Source organism: Oncorhynchus mykiss, chromosome 7, assembly GCF_013265735.2.
Source record: "Oncorhynchus mykiss isolate Arlee chromosome 7, USDA_OmykA_1.1, whole genome shotgun sequence".
NCBI classification, from domain to species: Eukaryota; Metazoa; Chordata; class Actinopteri; order Salmoniformes; family Salmonidae; genus Oncorhynchus; species Oncorhynchus mykiss.
The window spans coordinates 13,332,093-13,358,556 of NC_048571.1; the positions used below are offsets into that span (position 1 = coordinate 13,332,093).

Genomic DNA, 26,464 nt, shown 5'->3' on the forward strand with positions numbered 1-26,464 from the left:
ATAGTCCCACTAAGCGCAAACCAGATGGGATGGCGTGTCGCTGCAGAATGTTGTGGTAGCCATGCTGGTTAAGTGTGCCTTGAATTCAAAATAAATCACTTACAATGTCACCGGCAAAAGCGCCCTCACACCATCACACCTCTTCCTCCATGCTTCACGGTGGGAACCACACAAGCAGAGATATCCGTTCACCTACTCTGCCTCTCACAAAGACACGGCAGTTGCAACCAAAAATCTCAAATTTGGAAACATCAGATAAAAATACATTTCCACCAGTCTAATGTCCATTGATCGTCTTTCTTGGCCCAAGCAAGTCTTCTTCCTATTGGTGTCCTTTAGCAGTGGTTTCTTTGCAGCAATTCGACCATGAAGGACTGATTCACGTAGTCTCCTCTGAACAGCTGATGTTGAGATGTGTGTTACTTGAACAATCTGAGGTGCAGTTAATTGATGATTTCTGAGGCTGGTAACTTTAATGAACTTATCCTCTGCAGCAGAGAGAACTCTGGGTCTTCCTTTCCTGTGGCGGTCCTCATGAGAGCCAGTTTTATCATAGAGCTTGCTGGTTTTAGCGGCTGCACTGGAAGAAAATTTCAAAGTTCTTGAATTTTTCTGGATTGACTGACCTTCATGTCTTAAAGTAATGATGGGCTGTCATTTGTCTTTGATTATTTGAGCTGTTCTTGCCATAATATGGACTTGGTCTTTTACCAAATAGGACATCTTCTGTATACCACCCCTACCGTGTCCCAACACAACTGATTGGGTCAAAGACATTAAGAAGGCAAGAAAGTCCACATATTAACTTTTAACAAGGCACACCTATTAATTGAAATGCATTCCAGGTGACTACATCATGAAGCTGGTTGAGAGAATGCTAAGAATGTGCAAAGCTGCAATGGTGTGAAGTACTTAAGTGGTACTTTAACATATTTTTACTTAAGTTGTTTTTTGGGGGGTATCTGTACTTTACTATTTATATTTTGGACAACTTCTTCACTTCATTCCTAAAGAAAATAATGTAATTTTTACTCCATACATTTTCCCTGACACCCAAAAGTATGTGTAACATTTTGAAGGCTTAGCAGGACAAGAAAATGGTCTAATTCACACACTTATCAAGACAACATCCCTGGTTATTTTGCCTCTGGAAAATTTCAAGAACTTTGAAAGTTTCTTCAAGTGCAGTTGCAAAAACCATCAAGAGCTATGATGAAACTGGCTCTCATGAGGACTACCACAGGAAAGGAAGACCCAGAGTTACCTCTGCTGCACAGGAGAAGTTCATTAGAGTTACCAGCCTCATTAATGTCTTCACTAGGATTCTACAATGTAGAAAATTATAAAAATAAAGAAAAACCCCTTGAATGAATAGGTTTCCAAACTTTTGATATATATATATATATGTGTGTGTGTGTGTGTGTGTGTGTGTTAATAATATAAACAAAATACTTCTATATGAGCGGCGAAAAATACTATGACAAAGATTCTCAGCAGCACCCCTTGTTATTTCCATATTTAAATATATTTGGTGTTTTTTGCAAAATATACAAAGGCTTTTATCCAACCTTCTTACATACAACACACAAACAACACACAAACCACATACACTAGGATTAATGTACAACAATGGAAAATGATCATGTAAATATAAGTATACAAACAAGCAAATTCAGTTAAAATACAGTAGGCCTAGGGCATGGAAATTCCTCTGCTTGTTTACCTAATATCTTGACATGGGCATAACACTTGCTAGCAATAATTGTGTTCTTAAATAGAGGAGAGGACAGGTAGAAGATCAGAAATATGCAGAGAAGAAGAGGGCAGCTTTGGACATACTAAACAAGATTAAAATAAACTAACGCTTGTAACGTTGCCACATTAAATGTGATACAAAACAGAATTAATGGTCATGCATGTATTCCTTACCACAAAGTGGATAATCTGTTCATTGGCCAGAAATGATACCTGTCAATTTAAGTATGTGGTCATGTGTGTGTAGGAAAGGGAAGAGCTAACTTTTTTTTTTAAAGGCTATGGTGTGAGGAACAAAGAGGAAATGCTTTTTTGAAAACTTTGCAAGTAAAATAGCTCCGTAATGGTGTAGTTTAAACCTGTTCCACTGGATTATTTGCCATAAAAAGGGAAATGACTGGATTTAAGGACTTCCATTCAACACCACGGAATGATGAGTGTATCTGATTGAATGTGAATTGTTGATCGACTCTCCTGCTCTTACTATTGGAATATAATTTATATTTTTTGTGGATTTACCTTTTTTGGGAAAGAACTGAACTGAATCTTGGGAATCCTGGATTTAAAGGACATTTTTGGTTGAACTGAATCTCTTTTTGACTTTGACCTTTGGACTACTGACAGTATTGACTATTCATTTGATTGCTGGTTATATCTGAGACAAGAAAGCCTTATTGCATCCAATGTTGAGTTGGTTTATGATTTGTTGCTGCTTCATTTCTAATCAAAGCTTTAATATGATGCCTTAAAGGTGCTTTGCTTTGTTGGGCTTGTGCATTTCTATACTTTCAATTTCAAAAAGGTCTTCTAGGGGTCAAACTATTGCTACACATTTCCCACTCCTTGTTTTTATAAAGCACACTTGTTTAGAAAGGACAAGTGACTGTTATAAATGGACCTCAGTTTCACCGAACACAAGCCAGTCTATTGCTATGGAAATGTTCTCTGAACGTTAGAATGCCTTGTCGTCCAGTGCTGGTAACTCAGGTGAGACGATGGGTTCTCTTGTCTTCATGATCCTCTGCGTACCTCTGGTCCACAGTTCCCTGTCTAGAGAGACGTCAGTTAGTAGGAACAAGAGTTGGTAACAGACTAATAGTCTACTTATAGTGAGTTGACCAGAGTGTGGCAAGAAGTATTGCATAATAAAGGGAAATTAAGTGAAAACAGTCTACATTGTTATCACACTCCAACTTACCGTCCTACAATACGAATCATCTTTCCCTGCAAGAAAACACAATAGGAGAACTGAACTTGAGAAATGAAACCATTCAGAATTAATGTGATTAAAGAATGCTGTAATTACAATGGCACTAATTCCTGCTCTGTTATGACAGTTTAAGATGCCAGTCTTTCCCCATCTATTTTATCCTGATGCATTTAGAGGGACTTGAGGTTTACTATCCCTTTCTCATACACACCTCCTTTTGCCTCTCCTTCAGCTGCGTTTAGGTCAGCCCCTGGTGCAGTGCTGCCATCCATTTTAGACTCATCCTCGCCCACTGGTGCAGCGCAGTCATCCGTTTTAGACTCATCCTCGCCCACTGGTGCAGCGCAGCCATCCGTTTTAGACTCATCCTCGCCCACTGGTGCAGCGCAGCCACCCGTTTTAGACTCATCCTCGCCCACTGGTGCAGCGCAGCCATCCGTTTTAGACTCATCCTCGCCCACTGGTGCAGCGCAGCCATCCGTTTTAGACTCATCCTCGCCCACTGGTGCAGCGCAGCCACCCGTTTTAGACTCATCCTCGCCCACTGGTGCAGCGCAGCCATCCGTTTTAGACTCATCCTCGCCCACTGGTGCAGCGCTGCCATCCGTTTTAGACTCATCCTCGCCCACTGGTGCAGCGCTGCCATCCGTTTTAGACTTATCCTCGCCCACTGGTGCTGCGCAGCCATCCGGTTTAGACTCATCCTCGCCCACTGGTGCAGTGCAGCCATCCGTTTTAGACTCATCCTCGTCCACTGGTGCAGTGCAGCCATTCGTTTTAGACTCATCCTCGCCCACTGGTGCAGCGCTGCCATCTGTTTTAGACTCGGCCACTGAGGAAACAAACAGAGAGGGTAAACCATGTTCTACAGCCTCTCTACTGAACCACCAGTGTTTCCCAGACAGTGTTTGTTTAGACAGGACTAGCCCTCCCACCACAATGTTTTTCAAACCCGACTTGTTCTAACAATCCTCAACATATTTGATGGTAGAATTCCAGTGTAACGCCACTTTCACCTCCATCTGTAACCAGGTGTCTATCCAACCTTTTTATGTAAGTACATGCCCAATAAAAAACAAATTGAATGACCAGCCTGTTGGAAACAACTAATGTCAGTAAACTTTCCAAATGTCGACAAAACACACAAGACAAGGTGGGATCTTTGTGTCTGTCAAATTAATTATGTGAGAAATAACAGTGGAAACGTTTTTATGCACAAATATTGATTTAATAATGATCATATTAAAGTAAACTTGGAGTCACGCAATGACGTGTGGTCCTGCCACTACGACTCTGGAAAGTACGCAGTTTATTAGGTTACAGACTAAATAAATGATGAACTTCACAGGGTGGTGAAAGTCCAAGGTGATGAGTTTGATGCTCCTTTCAAATAAATATTCAGGGTCATATTCTGGTGACATGATGATAGATAGTTGGCTGCTGTTTGACAAATAAAAAAAGAATCTGACTTTTGTCCATAATAATCTCATCATGTACGCTATGCCCACACTGTATCTGAGAGCTGTTGGCTAGAGGGCACATTTTTGGGTGAAAAACCATCAGTAGAGTTGAAAATGGGATGGGAAACCCACTTAAGTTGTATTTTTTATTCAGTAGATGGGAAATTAACTGCAAATGTTATTTTTATGTGCACCAGGTCATCACGCACAGGCTTTTATCCGCAACAAGTCAGTTTAATGGAAACATATTTCTGGTTTTTTATGCAAATTTTAGAATATTCTCATGAAAATCTGTCGCCAATTGGATGGAAACCTAGCTAGTGTCTTTTCCCCTTACACTGTGTACAAGACAGTAGTTTTGGAATTGTTAGTTAGATTACTTGTTATTACTGCATTGTCGGAACTAGAAGCACAAGCATTTCGCTACACTCGCATTAACATCTGCTAACCATGTGTATGTGACAAATAAAATTTGATTTGATTTGATTTGAACCTTCTTCAGGTTCTGTAATCGGCTTAACACTGTTGGCATTGTTGCCAGCCGTCCCTGAGGACGGAATAACAAAGTTTGTCTATAAATCATCTCCCCCAGTTAAGTGCTGTATGACTCCTAGCCTGTCTGTAGTGGGTAGTGGAGCTTACAGGTAGTGGAGCTTACAGGTAGTGGAGCTCTCAGAAGAAATACCTAGCCACACAGAGAATTAAGTTCCTATGATATTCTGAGTTATTCAGATACACATCTAATACAGTCTAAAATTTGCTGATGATTTCAGATGTTCAAACAAAACATGGAAGTTCTGATAACTCAAAATGTTCTGATTGACAGATCAAGTAAAGAATAAGACTCACACTGAGGCGCATTAAATAATTGGCTTTTGGAACATACAAACTAGCAAGGGGTAACAGTGACAATCTTTATCCACAGTGTTACCTCTATGGGTGACATTTTGACAGTGCAAAAATGCATAGATGTAAAGATAAACCAAAACCAAACAAATTATTTCAAATACTCATCACAAGTACATCATTTAAAGCACATTTTCCTTGCAGATTCCAACTGCATCATACACATTTTATATATGTTAGTCCACACATTGCTCACTTTAAACTCAGTAATCACCTTCTCATACTGTATGTAGACGTCACTAAAACATGTTCTTCAAATAAATTCCACCACAAATAATATGAGAAACTCATTTCTGGCAACATCTCTACATATCTGCATGGTCAAAATGTCCCCATAGAAGTACCATGTAAAAGGTGTGTTAGGGTTACTACCTGTGTTAGTGGGATGATTGTTATTATTCTGATTCCTGGAGTAATCACTAGAAGACTTCTCCCCTACAGTGCTATAAACTGTATCCATGGCAACCCCAGATAGAATCCCTGAAGCTCCACGTTTGGTGACCTGATCATCCCCTACAGCGCAATAAACGATATTTGGGGCAACATCATTTTGATTGTTGCCTGTGTACCGTGTAAAGCTACACCATCCATCAAGATTGTTTACAACAAACAGTAGAAGAGGTTCCTTGAATTTAGGAGGTATTTGCCCTTTTAAGTTTGCATAAGGTTATGATGATAAAACTTGGAAATATTCTGGGTGTCGGGATTACAGCTGTGCATTCTCACACACACACACACACACACACACACACACACACACACACACACACACACACACACACACACACACACACACACACACACACACACACACGAGTAAAAGTTCCTAATTAAATGTAAACAGATTTCTGGTGATGGCCACTGTAACCTCTCACACACAGAAGGAAATCAACTACAGCCTCTCTCCTACTGCATAAAACACTGCTTAAAGCTACAATATGTAACTTTTTGGGAGACCCAAACAAATTCATAGAAATGTGAGTTCTAGATCTTTCATTCTCATTGAAAGCTAATCTAAGAAGCAGTAGATAGATCTCTTCTATGCTTCCTGTTCTTTTCTTCTTCTTTTTTACACCAGCTTCAAAACAGCTGAATATCCAATATTTTTGGTTATGGAAAATATATTACATTTCTGGTTTGCAAAATATATTTCATTTTTGGTACAATGATTATCTACACAATGACTGCTTGTTCTTCACATGGCCTAATTTTAGTTTAACTACTAGAATTTTAGAAATCAGGAAATGGCGGAGTGATTTCTGCATAGTTCATCTTTAAAGACGTTTTTTCTGCTTTATACAGCCTAAAATGAACTTGATTACATGCCTGGTCCTGGCTGGACTCCATCACTGCCTTTAGATGAGGAGAAGAAAGAGAAGTTAAGCTTAACATTCTCATACACAGACCACATTAGCATTTGTTATGTTCACTTCTGGATGACAATGAAAAGGATGATAAGTGACAGAATTCTGGGTGAATGCCACTGTGTCTTCTTACAATCAAACTTTGACTCATCGTTAGGACTGTTGGATCTACTAGGTTTATCTGCAAAAGCGAACAGAAGGACAAACTTTCTAATCAGATAATTTCTAGTAACCCTCTAGGTCATGTGTCGAACTCATTCAACGGAGGGCCGAATGTCTGACGATTTCCAGGCTGCGTTCCAAACACGTAAAAGACACACCATCCTCCGCCTTACGCCCTTGGGGGAATCCCCGCAGCCATCTTTGCCGTCGGTCCAAACAATTAGCCAAGCAAGGAAGTTGGCAACATAACCCCTCAGACCTCGTTTGTGATAGTGTGCGAGTGTATAATTCTGTTCACTCCCGGGCCTGAAACGCCTCATAATACAATTCGTGATGATTGTACATCTGCTAAGAGAAGTCAACCTAAACGTAAAACCAACATCAATATGGAGAAGTCAACATACATAAGTAAAAAATAATGTAAATAAGTTAATAATTCACCTGACGGCACAAACATCTCATAAAAGTAATGATGTTTTTGTTTGGTTAGCTTTCAACTTTCCCTGACATCACACATAATACGTTTGGATTTACCCAATATCGTTGGATGGCAAGTATTCGATGTCTGCGGATGCGTTGTCTTCTAGTCAAGATAGGAAATGCTATCATAAATGACTGTAGAGCATATAAAGCACCCACACAACAGCTACCGGTGGTTCCATGACGACTGAAAACACAACCGTGGGACAAATGAGAGACAAATGTCCTGGCAAGGGCGGTCCATTTAACATTCATTCATTCATTCATACATTCCTCCCTTGCCCTTCAAGTGTCAACTCGTCAAACGTCATCAGAAGTGTCCACTTAATTTGAGGGCTGGGGGTGTGCCTTTTACGTATTCGGAATGCAGCCCCACCCCTGTTCTAGATGAACCCTTTATATTTGTAATGCACAGTATAATGTATTTAGCTTTTAAGAATCAGTCAGTTATGTGAATCATCCGGAACAGATATGCATTGGGTGTACTGTAACTGCCAAAGCACTGATTCCAGATCTGTTACAGGTTAAACCATCCGCTTAAGTCTCATACACACCTCCATTCCCCTGCAATTTGTCTGTGTCATCATCCCCTGTTTTGATGGACAGTAGCCTAACCGTCTCTGCAGAATCACAGAAGGAAAACATTAACTACAGCCTCTCTCCTACGACCTCAAATGCTACTTAAGAAGTTACTTCTGCTTTATACAGTCTTAAGTCTACTTGCCTTGTTCTGTCTGGACTCCATCACTGAGTTTAACTGAGAAGAGAGAAAAGTTGAGCTTCGCATTCTCATACACAAACCATATTAGTATTTGTTGTGTTCACTTCTGGATGACAATGAAAAGGATGATAAGTGACAGAATTCATGGTGACTGCCACTGTGTCTTACCATCAAGTGTCATTGATTTACACAGCAACTGCCTACTTAAAGTAATTTACAGAATTCAAATAAAATAGATTGATTGCTATGTTCTTGTGATATTCTGAGATATGCAGATGAGCATCTAACTTCTAATGCTACTTCTGCTTCATGACGTCTTAAATTAGCTGGAGGACTTGCCTGTGGTTTGGTTGTTTCCATCACTGGATCTAACTGAAGAGAGAATAGATCAGTTTAGCATTCTCAAACATCTTTGTTGTGACAATATTGAATGATGATGATGCAACTATTGGATTTGTAACATAGATCAGGGGTAGGTAACCCTGTTCCTGGAGTGTGCAGCAGGATTTCGTTCCAACTAGGCGCCACACCAGACCAACTGAGCTAATTGATCACTTCAGTGATTGCCTAAATTCAACGCACTTGGTCTTCCAGGTTGGTTAAATCAAAAACATGAAGTTCCCACGGCCCTCCAGGACCAGGGTTGTCTACCCCTGCAGTAGATTAATGGTTTAACCATGAGCTCTTAAAGACACAAAACCTGCAATGGACTTGAGACATTCTGAAACAAACCACATCTCTGAACCAGCAACTATCATATAAAACAAAACAACATGGAAACAGTTCTCAGAACTGAAAATGTCCTGAATGAAGATTGTGAAGTAATTGGCTTTTCAACAGTACAACCTAGCAAGGGGCAACAGTGACAATCTTTATCCACAGTGTTACCTCTATGGGTGACATTTTGACAGTGCAAAAATGCATAGATGTAAAGATAAACCAAAACCCAGAAGGTTATTTCAAATACTCATCACAAGTACATCATTTAAAGCACATTTTCCTTGCAGATTCCAACTGCATCATACACATTTTATATATGTTAGTCCACACATTGCTCACTTTAAACTCAGTAATCACCTTCTCATACTGTATGTAGACGTCACTAAAACATGTTCTTCAAATAAATTCCACCACAAATAATATGAGAAACACATTACTGACAACATCTCTACATATCAGCATGGTCAAAATATCCCCATAGAAGTACTAAGTAAAAGGTGTGTTAGTGTTACTACCTGTGTTAGTGGGATGATTGTTATTATTCTGATTCCTGGAGTAATCACTAGAAGACTTCTCCCCTACAGTGCTATAAACTGTATCCATGGCAACCCCAGATAGAATCCCTGAGGCTCCACGGTTGGTGACCTGATCATCCCCTATAGTGTGATAAACAGTATCCGGGGAAAATAATTCTGATTGTTACCTGCATCCCCTGTAAAGTTTCACCATCCATCGACATTGTTTACAGCAAATAGAGTAGAAAAGGTTCCTTGAATGTAGGAGGTATTTGCCCTTTAAAGTTTGCATAAGGTTATGATGAGAAAACTTGGAAAAATTCTGGGTTGTTGAATTACATCTGTGAATTCACACTCTCTATCACAGTGCATGGAAGGTTGTGAATATACTGTATACATGAATAATGCTGTGTCTGTACTTTGGGGACCCCGTTAGCAGGTTGAATATGGACCAGTTAAGGTAACACTTACCAAACCTTGCACAAAAAAACTTTCTCAAAAAGTCAATCCAGGTGTTATGGGGATATCCTGAGAGGAAAAAATACAAAAATGTAAGACATTATTAACATTTTCATTCAAATGGTTCTTTGTTTTCACTGGAATCCAAATGTTCTACCATTTTTGTGAAGCAGTGAGTATGAAGAATTGAGACAGGAAGAGACAGAGAATTATCTTACTTGTCTTTTTCTTCCACACCAAAAGTCCTGAGGAGTAAAAAAATCTATGTTTTAATCAGAGTGAGAAATACCTCTTAAAGTACAAGTCTGCATTAACCATTCTGTCAGCTGTTGAGTATGACTTCACCCACATTTACATGCTTAAGCTGCAATAAAAATACATCATTTCTGAAAGCACCAATAAACAACATGTATACAGTACCTGAACAAGGCCGACTTCAAATCAATGTGAAAGTAACCGGTGCATTAAACAGCTGACGATGAATGCAAACTATGCTCGATAAATCCTACACGTGCGTTGAAATAAAAGGCATACAACTAAGTCCTACAATCAACAAGGACGCACAAAATATACACATGCTTTTTTGAAGGGAGCTAACATGCTGAACACCCCACTGCTGTTGCAAAATAAACGTACACATACTATGCACTCAGAAAGTATTCAGACCCTTTCCCTTGTTCCATATTTTCTTACATTACACCTTTAAAAAAAATATTTGATCAATTTTAGAATACACACAATACCCCGTAGTAAAACAGCGAAAACAGGTTTTTAGAAATGTTTGCAAATATATAATAAAATAAAAAACAGAAATACCTTATTTACATAATTATTCAGACTCTTTTCTATGAGACTCGAAATTGAGCCCATGTGCATCCTGTTTCCATTGATCATCCTTGAGATGTTTCTACAACTTGATTGGTGTCCACCTGTGGTAAATTCAATTGATTGGACATGATTTGGAAAGGCACACACCTGTCTATATAAGTTCCCACAGTTGACAGTGCACGTCAGAGCAAAGACCAAGCCATGAGGTTGAAGGAATTGCCCAGAGCTCAGAGACAGGATTGTGTCGAGGCACAGATCTGCAGAGGGTACCAAACATTTCTGCAGCATTGACGGTCCCCAAGAACACAGTGGCCTCCATCATTCTTAAATGGAAGAAGTTTGGAACCACCAAGACTCTTCCTAGGTCTGGCCGCCCGGCCAATCTGAGCAATCGGGGGAGAAGGGCCTTGTTCAGGGAGGTGACCAAGAACCCAATGGTCACTCACAGAGTACCTCTGTGGAGAAGGGAGAACCTTCCAGAAGGACAACCATCTCATCAGCTCTCCATCAATCAGGCCTTAATGGTAGAGTGGACAGACAGAAGCCACTCCTCAGTAAAAGGCACATGAAGCCCGCTTGGAGACTCTCAGACCATGAGAAAAAAAGATTCTCTGGTCTGTTGAAACCAAGATTGAACTATTTGGCCTGAATGCCAAGCGTTGCGTCTGGAGGAAACCTGGCACCATCCCTAAGGTGAAGCATGGTTATGGCAGCATCATGCTGTGGGTATGTTTTTCAGCAGAAGGGAGACTAGTCAGGATCGGGGGAAAGATGAAAAGTAAAGTACAGTGTGACCCTTGATGAAAACCTTTTCCAGAGCGTTCAGGACCTCAGACTAGGGCGAAGGTTCACCTCTGGAGAGACCTGAAACTAGCTGTGCAGCGACACTCCCCATCCAAGCTGTCAGAGCTTTAGGATCTTCAGAGAAAAATGGGAGAAACTCCCCAAATACAGGTGTGTCAAGCTTGTAGCGTCATATCCAAGAAGACTCAAGACTGTAAACACTGCCAAAGATGCTTCAACAAAGTACTGAGTAATGGGTCTGAATACTTATATAAATTTAATATTTCTGTTTTAAAAATTTTATAAATTAGCAAAAATACAAAAAAACTGTTTTTGCTTTGTCATTATGGGGTATTGTATGTGGATTGATGAGGCAAAAAAATCGATTTAATACATTTTAGAATAAGGCTGTAACGCAACAAAATGTGGAAAAGGTCAAGGGGTCTTAATACTTCCTGAATGCACTGTACAAGTCATTCAATGATTTCATCCAAAATGATTGCGCGTGTCAATGAGTGTCAGGACATGTATTTTGGGGAAGTTGTTCAGTTGTGTTTATTTTTATAACAATACATGAAACCAAAATGGCACTAGCCTCCTGGGCCAATTAAGCTACAGCTATCACAACCTATATTTTAATAGCAATAAAATAGCTTTTGGTTTCCAATGGTCACCAAAAAGGAGGACTCCACCAATTCCCTGGCTATCAGATTACAACAAGGATTACAAGGGCGAGTTCAAATCCTGACATAAGATTCAAAGCAATCGGCGACCGGCCTAAATTGCTGACCGGCAAAACAAACTGGTACTCTGTGTTCTCCGCTTTCTAAAAGTGAAAGAAAAGGTAACATGCTGGCAGCTGCTCTCTAAGCCATGCCATCCAATACTCTAAACAGACGTTGCATTTTAAATCGGGATTGGAATGATTTTAGTCTACTTTCTTAAATGATTGTTCTTGAGCTACCCTGCTAATCCAAATGGAATGCCTGTGGCTATGTGTTCAGCCTACGTAGCAGACATGAGTTTTCTGTAAAAGTTGAGCCATTCAATAAAAAACAAATAGGATGGATGTAGCCTATGACAAAGGTTAAAATATCCTAGCCAGCGATTTCACATCGAATAGCCATAGTAAACTAAACATATTTTTAGGTTGACACAAAGTATTTACCATCCTTTTTGCTGATTAATTCAGACTGGACTAATCCATATTGTGCCGGTCCAAACTGGTGCCTCCCTGTGACACATTATGAAGACTGTGCCCTACGGCAGGTGGTGCATCTAACCCCTTGTCTTGACTGTAGCAGTAGCCTGAACACTACTGTAAATACAGCTATAACAGGTAGAACAGGTATCCCCTTCAGGGGGTATAGCTCACTGTTGTTGGTGCTGTTATGTCAATCTGTGCTTCAGATGTACATGTGCAGTGCTCTGTTACTGTTACTGTAGATGTGCTGTTCTTACCTGTTACGACGGCAGCAAGCGCTAATATGACAACACCAACAACAATAGTACTGGTATTGGAAGGCTCTGAAATGAAAACATGTTTTATTGATACTTTGACAGGAGTTGATCAGGAATTCTACATAGTGCAGCATTCAAAATGTCCTACAACACTAGCAGTGTTACTGACATATCAATACATAAGACTGTAACACACTTATGAGTGTCCACTCACCTGGACCAAACACCTCTCCAACTGGCTCACTGACTTTCCCTTCCCCAATAACAGCATTATTCAGCTTGCAGATGTACTTGTAACCGTTGTTTGATTGGCCAGTGTCGCTCTTAAAGACATTAAACTGTTTTACTCCGACTTCCCACGCCCCCTCTGCCACTTTCCATCTGTAGGTGACGGGTTCAGCATCAGTGGTGTCACCTTCACAGGTCAGAGTGCAGGAGGTTTGGTTGGCGTTACAGGAAGAAGTGATTTTGGGTTTGGGGACTGCCTCTGTAAATAGAGGAAAGAAACAGGAATCATTTGGGAAAATACTTGAGGCACTACAATAACCTGTTGTTTCTACACAACCATGCACACACATACACACACACACACACACACATACATACACACATGTACGTACACACACACATGTATGCGCACACACATAGAAACACTTACTGATAACAGATAGTGTATATGTCTTGTCAAGCAGTTTGCTGTTGAACTCCACAGAATAAACTCCACTGTCTGTTTTCATCAATCCACTGATTTTCAGCTCTCCAGTAGTCTGGTCCAGGGTTGTACGCTCTTTGAAGGCAGCATAGATGTCCAGACCACCAAAATCCTTGTCCCATTCTGCCACCTTGTTCTTCCCATGCTTCCATAGGATGCTTGTGATGGGGTCAGTCACTGTGGACTTGTCCGGCGTCAACACGAGCTTCCCTCCCACTTCATGATAAAGATCTGGAAAAGCAGACATTTCATACATGTATCAGAGTATCAATGTATCCAGGGGAACACATTAGGGTTAGGGTATAAATATGTAGTCCTAACCCAATTGGCATTGAACTGTCATTATTATCAACCTTTACTGTTTATGTCTAGAATTCGTCTTGCTGGGTATAACTGGTCTATGTAGTGTCATGACTTTGGCCTGGGGGTAGGTTTATGACAGTCATAAATACCTCTTTCCCCCTTTTTTCTCTCTCTACACTACTGATGTTACATTTGCAAAACCCTTGGTTAACATAGAGATTCTGGGAACATCAGAAGGTGGGGGGAAATTAACTATATTCTGGTAATCCGACCAATTGAACATATGCGGTGGTACTTAATGAATATGATGTCAGTTCGGTTGTCATCTGAGATATTCTCATCAATGATCAGATGACAAACTCTACAATGGAAAGTCTACACATCAGAGTTATCGGATTCACATGGAATTGTTGCTCAATTTAAATGTTTGAATATGAAATTATTCGTGATGGGATGAATTGTGATTTTAGCTTCTAAAATGTGAGATTTGGGTTTTCATAAGATAGGGCTCTGCTCAATCAGTGGCCCGCCCCTGTGAAGGGACATGGGCTATAGAACTTTTTCAAACAAGCCCCTTTTCTTTTGTGTAACAAGCTGTCATATCTGTTCCGCCCGCTAGGGACGTTTTCCTTTATGACGTCATTTATAATCAAGTTATGATTTAATTTTGTGTATGTGTAATTCTGTGTGATTAGTTAGGTATTTAGTAAATAAATGATTAAACCCAATTTTTGTATTGCTGATTCAAATTGTTAGCCAGGGTTCATGCAGATAACCAAGAATTGACAACTTTCAGATGAGACTGAATTAAGATGACGATTAATATTGACTGCTATGGATGTAAAATATTACTAGGTCTTTAAGAGTTTATTCGGAAGATAACAGCTCTATAAATATTATTTTGTGGTGCCTGACTCTCTAGTTAATTACATTTACATGATTAGCTCAATCAGGTAATATTAATTACGGAGAAATTATTTTATAGAATAGCATGTCATATCACTTAATCCGACATAGCCAAAGATACGACAGTAGTCTGACCACTTTGACTAGTATGTCCCCCCTCACCACCACTGGAGCAGAAATGTATCTAGACTACACCACAGATTAAAGTCTTTGTCTACACCCTGTCCCCTATTATATCACTAGCAAGGTTTCCATCCAATCTGCGACAGAGTTTCATGCTATTACTCTAAATCTGCATAAAACAATAGGAAAATTCTCCCACCACAGAGATGCTCCCATCAAACTGACTTTTTGAGAATAAAAGGCTGTGTGTGATGACGTAGTGCACATGAGTGTATGGAACTCCCTTCCATCTTATATAGGGCAAGTGAACAGCAAACCTGGTTTAAAAACAACAAATAAAGCTACACCTCACGGCACAGCGCCTCTCCCCCATGTGACCTACTTGTTGTGTATGTACTGACAAAAAAAAAATACTTTACAATTTACATACATTTAAAAACATTAACATGTAGTGTGTGTGCATCTATCAGTTATACATACAGTGGGGCAAAAAAGTATTTAGTCAGCCACCAATTGTGCAAGTTCTCCCACTTAAAAAGATGAGAGAGGCCTGTAATTTTCATCATAGGTACACTTCAACTATGACAGACAAAATGAGAAAAGAAATCCAGAAAATCACATTGTAGGATTTTTAATTTATTTATTTGCAAATTATGGTGGAAAATAAGTATTTGGTCAATAACAAAAGTTTCTCAATACTTTGTTATATACCCTTTGTTGGCAATGACAGAGGTCAAACGTTTTCTGTAAGTCTTCACAAGGTTTTCACAAACTGTTGCTGGTATTTTGGCCCATTCCTCCATGCAGATCTCCTCTAGAGCATTGATGTTTTGGGGCTGTTGCTGGGCAACACCGGCTTTCAACTCCCTCCAAAGATTTTCTATGGGGTTGAGATCTGGAGACTGGCTAGGCAACTCCAGGACCTTGAAATGCTTCTTACGAAGCCACTCCTTCGTTGCCCGGGCAGTGTGTTTGGGATCATTGTCATGCTGAAAGACCCAGCCACGTTTCATCTTCAATGCCCTTGCTGATGGAAGGAGGTTTTCAATTAAAATTTCACGATACATGGCCCCATTCATTCTTTCCTTTACACGAATCAGTCATCCTGGTCCCTTTGCAGAAAAACAGCCCCAAAGCATGATGTTTCCACCCCCATGCTTCACAGTAGGTATGGTGTTCTTTGGATGCAACTCAGCATTCTTTGTCCTCCAAACACGACGAGTTGAATTTTTACCAAAAAGTTGTATTTTGGTTTCATCTGACCATATGACATTCTCCCAATCTTCTTCTGGATCATCCAAATGCTCTCTAGCACACTTCAGACGGGCCTGGACATGTACTGGGACACGTCTGGCACTGCAGGATTTGAGTCCCTGGCGGCGTAGTGTGTTACTGATGGTAGGCTTTGTTACTTTGGTCCCAGCTCTCTGCAGGTCATTCACTAGGTCCCCCCGTGTGGTTCTGGGATTTTTGCTCACCGATCTTGTGATCATTTTGACCCCACGGCGTGAGATCTTGCGTGGAGCCCCAGATCGAGGGAGATTATCAGTGGTCTTGTATGTCTTCCATTTCCTAATAATTTCTCCCACAGTTGATTTCTTCAAACCAAGCTGCTTACCTGTTGCAGATTCAGTCTTCCCAGCCTGGTGCAGGTCTACAATTTTGTTTCTGGTGTCCTTTGACAGCTCTTTGGTCTTGGACATAGTGGAGTTTGGAGTGTGACTGTTTGAGGTTGTGGACAGGTGTCTTTTATACTGATAACAAGTTCAAACAGATGCCATTAATACAGGTAACGAGTGGAGGACAAAATGATTTTCTGGATTTTTTTTGTCTCATTTTGTCTGGCATAGTTGAAGTGTACCTATGATGAAAATTGCAGGCCTTTCTCATCTTTTTAAGTGGGATAACTTGCACAATTGGTGGCTGACTAAATACTTTTTTGCCCCACTGTATGTATAACTGATAGATGCACACACACTACATGTTAATGTTTTTAAATGTATGTAAATTGTAAAGTATTTTGTCTGTAATGTCACCATTGGCGTCGGCTAATTGGGATCCTAATCAAATCTAATCAAAATCACACTAAATGTACTTTTTCGCTTATATTTTCATGTACGGGAATAAAAATCTAAAGTTCAACATGTTTCCAGCGTATTTTCAACTCTATTGATAGTTTTGTAACAAAAACTGTTGAGTTAAATAACAAAATGCCTACTCTGGTCTTGGCACGTGGGTTCTAGGCAACCACACTCAGAAATATTGCTGGTAAGCTGTGCTGATAGGCTGTGCTGGTAGGCTAGTCTAAATGATGACATTATTACAGCAGTCAAGTATCAATAATCATGTCACCAGAATAAGACCCTGGATATTCATTGGAAAGGAGCATTAAGATTGCGTGCACTTTCCCCACCCTGGGAAGTTCATCATAACTTATTTCCAGGGGCACCACTTTGTTTTTAGAAGTGGGTGGGAAATAACTTAGTAGGGCGTCTGGGGGTCTCAACATTTGTTGGGGCATCTACAGCCAATTTCCTGCATTTTTACACAATCCACTATGCCGTCTCTATTTAGAACAAAAAGTAAGCACAAATGCCCACAATCATCAAGCTACGTAAGAAATCAATATTAAATATGTTTAAGTGAGACTAAACTTGATCAAAAGTAATTCAATAATAAATATTGTGTTGCACCTTTAACCAATAGCCTAACAAATGAACAACTCTTGACCCCCACCAGCCCGACCGCCACCAGTCCGACCCCCACCCCAGTCTAGTCAATAACTCAACTCTCTCCAAACACAAGTTCCTTCCCAGTTCCTACCTTTCATTTTCTTTGTTCACAAAGGAACATTTTGGAAACAAAAAAACACACACAAAATAACACATACGGTCTATCCATCCATCCATCCATCAATAGCTTAATGTGCTTTCCTGTACAGTTTCATGGCCTGGTCAAGTTCGGCCCTCTCGTTCCCTTTGCAGCCAAGGTACAACATAGACATGGATGGAACATTGGTCACTTTATTAATGTTTACATACTGTTTAACCCACTTCATATCTATATACTGTATTCTAGTTAAGGCCATCCTATTCAACTATTGCTGTACATAAACTATTCTATCCTACGTATTCTTCACATAACGGAGCATTCGGAAAGTATTCAGACCCCTTGACTTTTTCCCCATTTTGTTGTGTTACAGCCTTATTCTAAAAGGGATTACATTTTTTTCATCAATCCACACACAATAACCCCATAATGACAAAGTAAAAACAGGTTTTTAGAATATTTTGCGAATTTATTAAAAGTAAAAAACTGAAATATAACATTTACATAAGTATTCAGACCCTTTACTAAGTACTTTGTTGAAGCACCTTTGGCAGCGATTACAGCCTCGAGTCTTCTTGGGTATGGCGCTACAAGCTTGGCACACCTGTATTTGGGGAGTTTCTCCCATTCCCCTATGCATATCCTCTCAAGCTCTGTCAGGTGGTATGGGAGCATCGCTGCACAGCTATTTTCAGGTCTTGAGATGTTCAATCAGGTTCAAGTCCAGGTTCTGGCTGGGCCACTCAAGGACATTCAGAGACTCCTACATTGTCTTGGCTGTGTGCTTAAGGTCGTTGTCCTGTTGGAAGGTGAACCTTCACCCCAGTCTGAGGTCCTGAGCACTCTGGAGCAGGTTTTCATCAAGGATCTCTCTTTACTTTGCTCCCTTCATCTTTCCCTCGATCCTGATGAGTCTCCCTGTCCCTGCCGCTGAAAAACATCCCCACAGCATGATGCTACCACCACAATGCTTCACCGTAGAGATGGTGTCAGGTTTCCTCCAGACGTGACGCTTGGCATTCAGGTCAAAGAGTTCAATCTTGGTTTCATCAGACCAGAGAATCTTGTTTTTCATGATCGGAGAGTCCTTTAGGTGCCTTTTGGGAAACTCCAAGTGGGCTGTCATGTGCCTTTTACTGAAGAGTGGCTTCCGTCTGGCCACTCTACCATAAAGGCCTGATTGGTGGAGTGCTGCAGAGATGGTTGTCATTCTGGAAGGTTCTCCCATCTCCACAGAGGAACTCTGTCAGAGTGACCATCAGGTTCTTGTTCACCTCCCTGACCAAGGCCCTTCTCCCCCGATTGCCAGGCAGACAGCTCTAGGAAGATTTAAGAATGATGAAGGCCACTGTGTTCTTGGGGACCTTCAATGCTGCAGAAATGTTTTGGTACCCTGTCCCATATCTGTGCCTCGACACAATCTTGCCTCAGAGTTATACAGACAATTCCTTCAACCCCGTGGCTTAGTTTTTGCTCTGACATTCACTGTCAACTGTGGGACCGTATATAGACAGGTGTGTGCCTTTCCAAATCATGTCCAATCAATTGAAATTACCACAGGTGGACTCCAAACAAGTTGTAGAAACATCTCAAGGATGATGAATGGAAACAGGATGCACCTGAGCTTAATTTAGAGTCTCATAGCGAAGGGTCTGAATACTTATATAAATAAGTATATAATTTCTTTACAAACATTTCTAAAAACCTGTTTTTGCTTTGTCATTATGGGGTATTGTGTGTAGATTGATGAGGATTTTTTGTTATTTAATCCATTTTAGAATAAGGATGTAATGTAACCAAATGTGTAAAAAGTCAAGAGGTCTGAATACTTTCCGAATTCAGTGTACACCTCAAATATCCAGCAGCATACCACCCTGCATACCACTGCTGGCTTGCTTCTGAAGCTATGCAGGGTTGGTCCTGGTCAGTCCCTGGATGGGAGACCAGATGCTGCTGGAAGTGGTGTTGGAGGGCCAGTAGGAGGCACTCTTTCCTCTGGTCTAAAAAAATATCCCAATGCCCCAGGCCAGTGATTGGGGACACTGCCCTGTGTAGGGTGCCGTCTTTCAGATGGGACGTTAAACGGGTGTCCTGACTCTCTGAGGTCATTAAAGATCCCATGGCACTTATCGTAAGAGTCGGGGTGTTAACCCCGGTGTCCTGGCTAAAATCCCAATCTGGCCATCAAACCATCACGGTCACCTAATAATCCCCAGTTTACAATTGGCTCATTCATCCCCCTCCTCTCCCCTGTAACTATTCCCCAGGTCGTTGCTACAAATGAGAACGTGTTCTCAGTCAACTTACCTGGTAAAATAACAGATAAATAAAAATACATTAACACAAAGAAATAGCCAATCCTCCATATAATTAATATCATAGGACTAAAAGTACTGCAGATCTCTTTTACCTTGCACACAATATAGCTGGGTCCCCCCGTCCTGTCCCTAGGGGTCCACCACCCTGCAGCGCCCCACCCAACACACCTGACTCAGCTTTAGGATCTTCGTGAAACATATATTATTAGTTGTGGGTGTGTTAGGCTAAGGCCAGAGTGACCACCCACAGGACTGCAGACTCCCAGCAGCTAGGGATAGGTATCTCCCCTGGCGTGGGCATGTTTTCAACACAGACTCCTTTAGTCATACTGAATTCCAGGCATCTAGGCCTTATGAAAGTTGCCCAGTATACCCTTAATCTGGTAATAGATCAAAGCTAGTGATACATAACCAACTTTCCAATTAATGGCAATACATTTCTTATCCTCTCTAAATGCAGTTTCTTCAGATAAGTCTCCAATATCAACATTTAAAGTAAACAGAAACAGGGAGAAGGGAGAATCTGTAGGACTGCTGAGATAAAAGAAGATACTCTTTGTCAGAATACAGCCAGCCTTCACAAGACCATAATATATGCAAATATGTCCCCTTTTGTGTTTTACACCTCCAATTGAGGAATGACATTTCCGAGTGCATGTTATTCAGTTACCCTGGCAAACAGAACGTTCTATAGATGGTCTTAAACTGCAGTAATTTATGTCTGAGATGATATGAACCTGACTCATTGTTTTACATGTTTTGTGTCATCGGGAAAATCTTCTATTAACCCTTGATACAGTTTGTAAATCAACTTTGGAGGTTTGTCAGACTGCCTTAAAATAGCATCTGGCTTGTCCAGGGTTTGCTGCACAGAGAGTGTTGTATCTGTAAAAAATTCCCCTGAGATCCATCACAGACTGGTCTTCCCTGACTGCCTGATCCTGCTGAGACCCCTGTCACCATCTGAATCTCCTAAGATGAGGCATGACAAAGAATTACCTTGGTGTACATTTATACATGATAACATCCAAGAATAGAATCAATGGTTCATTAATTGAAATTGTCATTATTCCCAGATCCCAGAATGTAGCTTTAAGCTTAAACTGATGTCCTGTAGCTACTGTAGGTCTACCCATCAATTCAATATGGAAGTTTGTATCATTTACTGATATTGTTAATATACTGCTAAATTCACTGTAGTCTGGTCTTCCCCGGCTGTCTGACCTGCTGGGACCCCTGTCACCATCTGATCCTGCTAAGACATGATGAGCATAGTGTTGTGTACTGACTGTACCAGAGGGCTGCTTTCACGCGGGTCCTCTGCGGGTTCCGACAGAGATCATTGCGGCTCTGTCTGCAGGTGGGAGCGGGTGGTCAGATAGACGACTTTGGGATGAAAACACTGTATTTAGGTTGTCCCATAGATTATTTGGAAACTGTCCTTTTTCTGCTTTGTATGTGTTAGCCTACCTATTGTATTAAAATCACATCGTTTTTGCATTATTCAGACACTCAGAATTCACTGCTTCAACTTCAGTAGCCTACCTCTTCTAGTTGGGCCTGAGAGTTCCAGTGTGTCTAGTGTGTGTGGACTCATTGAGATAAGAGTAGGCTGCCTATACGAGTGGAGAACCAGGTGGCAGTTAACTTAAATAAAAGAGCAAAGAGGAAGAGGCTAAGCGAGAGGGCTCACTCTCGCCAAAATCTGTCCTGAATAAACCCAACACGTTTCCATGGGACATAAACTTGTCGCCTGCATTCCCGCCTTTGGGGCAACTACTCACACCTCGTCATTATATACCAATCTCTGGTTTCAGCCACTTGCGAATTAGAAAGGAAAATTGGCGGGCACACAGCTCGCTGTTCGGATGCAGCCTTCCCCTAAAGTACTACTGTCAAATCTACCATTCCAGTGTTAATGCTATTTGTATTTACTTCACCACCATGGCCTATTTATTGCCTTTACCTCCCTTCTCACCTCATTTGCTCACATTGTATATAGACTTATTTTTCTACTGTATGTTTGTTTTACTCCATGTGTAACTCTGTGTTGTTTTATGTGTTGAACTGCTTTTCTTTATCTTGGCCAGGTCGCCAAGATAGTTGTAAATTATAACTTGTTCTCAACTTGTCTACCTGGTTAAATAAAGGTGAAATAAAAAAATTAAGTAAATGGATGTTTTGCCAAAATTTTAAAAAAATAGCTGTGGATTGTTTCAAATCAAAATGCACATGCCTATGCCTATTTGGGAAGCCAGCAATTTGCTCAGCGTGTGGCAATATGTCTAGCTGATTATTGAGGTGTGGCGGTCAGTGGAAAGCATCTAAAATGTGTGAAGATAATGTGTCTTGAGAATCATTTAAAATATTGAGAAAATAATAAGGTGAGTGAAACGGGTGTCGTCGTCGGATGAAAAGGAATCGGACCAATGTGCAGCGTGGTAAGTGTTCATGACTTTTTATTTAAACTGAACACTAAACAAAAATAACAAAGTGAATAACCGAAACCGAAACTAACCTGTAGGGTGCAGAACACTAAACAGAAAACAACTACCCACAAAAACCATGTGGGAAAAAGCTACTTAAGTATGGTTCCCAATCAGAAACAATGATAGACAGCTGTCCCTGATTGAGAACCATACCCGGCGAAAACAAAGAAATACAAACACGTAGAAAAAATAACATAGAATGCCCACCCAAATCACACCCTGACCAAACCAAAATAGAGACATAAAAAGCTCTAAGGTCAGGGCGTGATAGTTCGTCCCCCCCCCAAAGGTGCGGACTCCAGCCGCAAAACCTGAACCTATAGGGGAGGGTCTGGGTGGGCATTTCTCCGCGGTGGCGGCTCTGGTGCGGGACGTAGACCCCGCTCCACCTCTGGCTTGGCCCACGAGGTGGCGGCTCTAGTGCGGGGACCCTCGCAGCAGGCCCCGGACTGGGCATCATCGTTGCGGTCCCCGGACTGGGCACCCTCGTTGCGGAGCTCTGGTGCGCAGCCTTGGCACCACTCCTCCAGGCTGTATGCCCACTTTAGCCCGGCCCCTCCAGAGTGGAGGCACAGGTCGAACCGGGCTGTTGGGGAGCACTGGAGAGCTGGTACTTACCACTTGCACCTCTCCACTTGGCTGAATGCCCACTTTAGCCCGGCACGGGCAGAGCGCAGGCATAGGACGAACTGAACAGTCCCAGCGCACCGGAGACACAGTGTGCAGAGCCAGCGCAGGATACCATGGGCTGAAACGGCGTACCGGAGACCAAGCGCGCTGAGCTGCCACAATCTGCCCTGGCTGGATGCCCACTCTCGCATGGCACTTGTGGAGAGCTGGCATATAAGCGCACCGGGCTATGAGCGTGCACTGGAGACACTGTGCGCTTTACCGCATAACACGGTGCCTGACCAGTACCATGCTGCTTCCGGTAAGCACGGGGAGTTGGCTCAGGTCAATAGCCTGACTCCGCCAATCTCCCCGTGTGCCCCCCCTGCCTCTCGTGCCTGCAGCGCTGACTTGCCTCATACCACCGCCTCTCAGCTTTAGCTGCCTCCAGTTCCTCTTTCGGGTGGCGATATTCCCCAGCCTGTCTCCAGGGTCCCTTTCCGTCCAGGATCTCCTCCCATGTCCAGGAGTCCTGAACCCTCTGCTCCTCAATACCACACTGCTTGATCCGTTTGTGGTGGGTAGTTCTGTAACGGGTGTCATCATCGGATGAAGAGGAATCAGACCAAAGCACAGTGTGGTAAGTGTTCATGACTTTTTATTTAAACTGAACACTAAACAAAAATAACAAAGTGAATAACCGAAACCGAAACTAACCTGTAGGGTGCAGAACACTAAACAAAAATAACAAAGTGAATAACCAAAACCGAAACTAACCTGTAGGGTGCAGAACACTAAACAGAAAACAACTACCCACAAAAACCATGTGGGAAAAAGCTACCTAAGTATGGTTCCCAATCAGAGACAACAATAGACAGCTGTCTCTGATTGGGAACCATACTTAGGTAGCATTTTCCCACCTATGTTTTGCTGGTAGTTACTTTCTGTTTAGTGCTTTCTGCACCTGACAGGACTGTTTCGGTTTCGTTTTGCTCTTTGTTATTTTGTTCTAGTGTTCAGTTTCAATAAAAGTCATGAACACTTACCACACTGCGCTTTGGTACGATTCTTCTTCATGCAACGGCGACCGTTACAGTGAGGGGTGTGTGGGGAAGTGATGGGTGTCTTTCTCCAGAATGCATGCACTCAGCTCTCCAGAATGTGCTCCGCAGTCTCCCGCCAATTATTACACATTCATTGTTACATTGTGTGAATTTTGTATTGTCTTTTGTTTGAAGTGCTCCATGTGCGCAATGAGCATGTCTGGTTTCTCTCTCCTGATAACGTTGAGGGAGCGTGTGTGCAGAACTAATCAGTTGAATGGGCCTTTGATATCCATCAGTGAGCACGGCTTGCGCGTTCACACATTTTTTTATGGGTGTTATAGTAAAGACCATAGGGAGCTCGTGAGATTGAAGTTTGAGGAAGCTTACAATGTATCTTACCTTTTCTACCGATCTGCATGAAGGTTCTGATTATTTTTATATGCGCATTTTCGTGGAGCAGTTTCATTTCAATAATAATGTTTTCGTTTCTCAAAATCGTTGGCAAATGGTTAATTATACAAATCTCAAAGTTAAAATTCAACTAAAGCTGTGTGGACACTACACGACTTTCAAAATCCTAACAACGCCGAGCCTCTCACATTAAACGACTGTGTTTCCTGTCATTTTTTGGTGTTGCCAGTGTAGTGGTGCTCACACTAAACGATGTGGCACAGACGAAGGTCACACACTACAAGATTCTTCACTTTTTCGTGAGGACGTTTGTCCATATCACCGGCCCTGCCATGATCACACAGGCCCTTCTGTAGGTTTACGCCTTGGTTAGGCCAGGGCTGCGTTTCAAACTCAGAAAAGACACACTCTCGTCCACTTACCCTCGCCGTATGTCCTTGGGGGAATCCCTGTCACCATCTTGGACATCGGTCCAAATGATTAGCCAAACAAGGGACGTTTGCAATGTAAGCCCCTCAGCCCTTGTTTTTGATTGAGTTTGTGAGTGTACAATTATGTTCACGTCGGGGCCTGAAACGCTCCATAATTAAATTCGCAATGATTGTACATCCACTAAAAAAAGTCAGCCGAAACTTAAAACCTCAATGTCAATATGGATAAATCAACATAGAAGTGTAAGTAAAAACTAATGTAAAAAGGTTTGAAAATGTGCAAGTGTTTGGAAGGAAGCCCAAGACTTAATATTCAATCACTTCCCAAAGTGTGTGTGTGTGTAAAAATAATAAGGGTGCGGTCCTTATTTCTCATTGAAACCCCCACAGACTTCGTTTAAAACCATTCTGACTTTCCATGTTGAAAATCACTAAGAAGAGCGGGTTTAGGCTATTATCCATAATGTCGATATAAAGCTTCTTGTTTCAGATTGCTATGTTTTTCAATGATGTGAATAACACTTGGGCGGCTTCCTGTATTCTTTAAGTTGCAACGCACATTGTGTTAATAAGGCACATTGTAACATATCATATACCTATTGTTCATGATAGTCAAACATTATGTGATAATATTGTAGGCTATACAGGAAGCACACTATAGCACACAAATAACATTACAAATATTAAGTAGGGCAAAAACTACGTTCGGCCTTGCCAATCAACTTACCTCCGGAAACCAACTTTTGCGCCAGACAAATCCAAAAGTATAATCCGATGAACGTTAGTTTGGGCATATTTGCTCATTCGTTTGTTTGTTCAGATAATAAAAGTAAATTCAAATTATATATGCCAAAACATTGTGTGGTTCATAGTCTACCCTACTTCTGATATTTTATTTCCTAAGGCTGTGATAGTGAAAGTAAACTGTGGTTTAGTTCCTCCTTATTCATGACCTCTTGGTGGAAAATAAAATAAAGGTCCATTTGACTTGTAAATGACGGCGGCAACTAAATAATATTTTATAACAAACACATTGCATTATTGTTTATATGTTATAATAACTTTAATAAGCATTTTTTTCTAACCAGTTCTGGAATATTCCTTCTTCAAGTCTTGGTCTTTGGCGCCTCCCAGTGTGTATAATTGGCTGCAACGCACAGAATTCCATATATCTAGTTTAGAATTGATAGAATCTCTGCTATAATGTAACAAAACTTGGCAATACTGTCATATTCAATAATAACTATAATAATAATAACTATAGTTAATTTAATTGCTTTCCTGTCCACTGAGTGTAAGAGAGATTTTAACTCACCAGCCTATAGCCATTCATTCACAGGCCTATATGGCATGCACACTAAAACATTGACAATATTAAATATTTTCCTCAAAACATAAACTCAGCAAAAAAAAGAAACGTCCTCTCACTGTCAACTGATTTTATTTTCAGCAAACTTAACATG

At 41.2% G+C, this 26,464-nt stretch overlaps 1 protein-coding gene across 7 annotated transcripts; it reads right to left on the reverse strand.

The window, feature by feature from the left end:
• Positions 1-1,506: 1,506 nt before the first annotated feature.
• On the reverse strand, positions 1,507-26,030 carry LOC110527331. Of its 7 annotated transcripts, none has more exons than XM_021608534.2 (15): positions 25,729-26,030; positions 13,483-13,767; positions 13,039-13,311; positions 12,825-12,890; positions 9,971-9,997; positions 9,765-9,821; positions 9,294-9,434; positions 8,398-8,430; positions 8,062-8,094; positions 7,892-7,957; positions 6,829-6,876; positions 6,658-6,684; positions 3,177-3,797; positions 2,954-2,979; positions 1,507-2,801 (listed from the first exon to the last, which is right to left on the reverse strand). In XM_021608534.2, exons 1-15 carry the CDS (start codon positions 25,793-25,795, stop codon positions 2,739-2,741), a joined length of 1,833 nt encoding a protein of 610 aa, XP_021464209.2. In that variant the 5' UTR covers positions 25,796-26,030; the 3' UTR covers positions 1,507-2,738. The 7 variants fall into 7 exon arrangements, with proteins under 7 accessions (XP_021464209.2, XP_021464210.2, XP_021464211.2 ...); XM_021608535.2 differs by having other exon boundaries at positions 1,507-2,805; positions 25,729-26,017; XM_021608536.2 differs by lacking the exon at positions 6,829-6,876 and having other exon boundaries at positions 25,729-26,025.
• Positions 26,031-26,464: the final 434 nt, after the last annotated feature.

Excerpts from the sequence above, each read along its gene's own strand:
- LOC110527331 (XM_021608534.2), bottom strand. The coding sequence starts at position 25,795 with ATGCCCAAACTAACGTTCATCGGATTATACTTTTGGATTTGTCTGGCG. Across the intron at positions 12,891-13,038 it reads TGGAGAGGTGTTTGGTCCAG|AGCCTTCCAATACCAGTACT; the intron begins GTGAGTGGACAC and ends TTTTCATTTCAG. Across the intron at positions 2,980-3,176 it reads TGAAGGAGAGGCAAAAGGAG|GGAAAGATGATTCGTATTGT; the intron begins GTGTGTATGAGA and ends GTTTTCTTGCAG.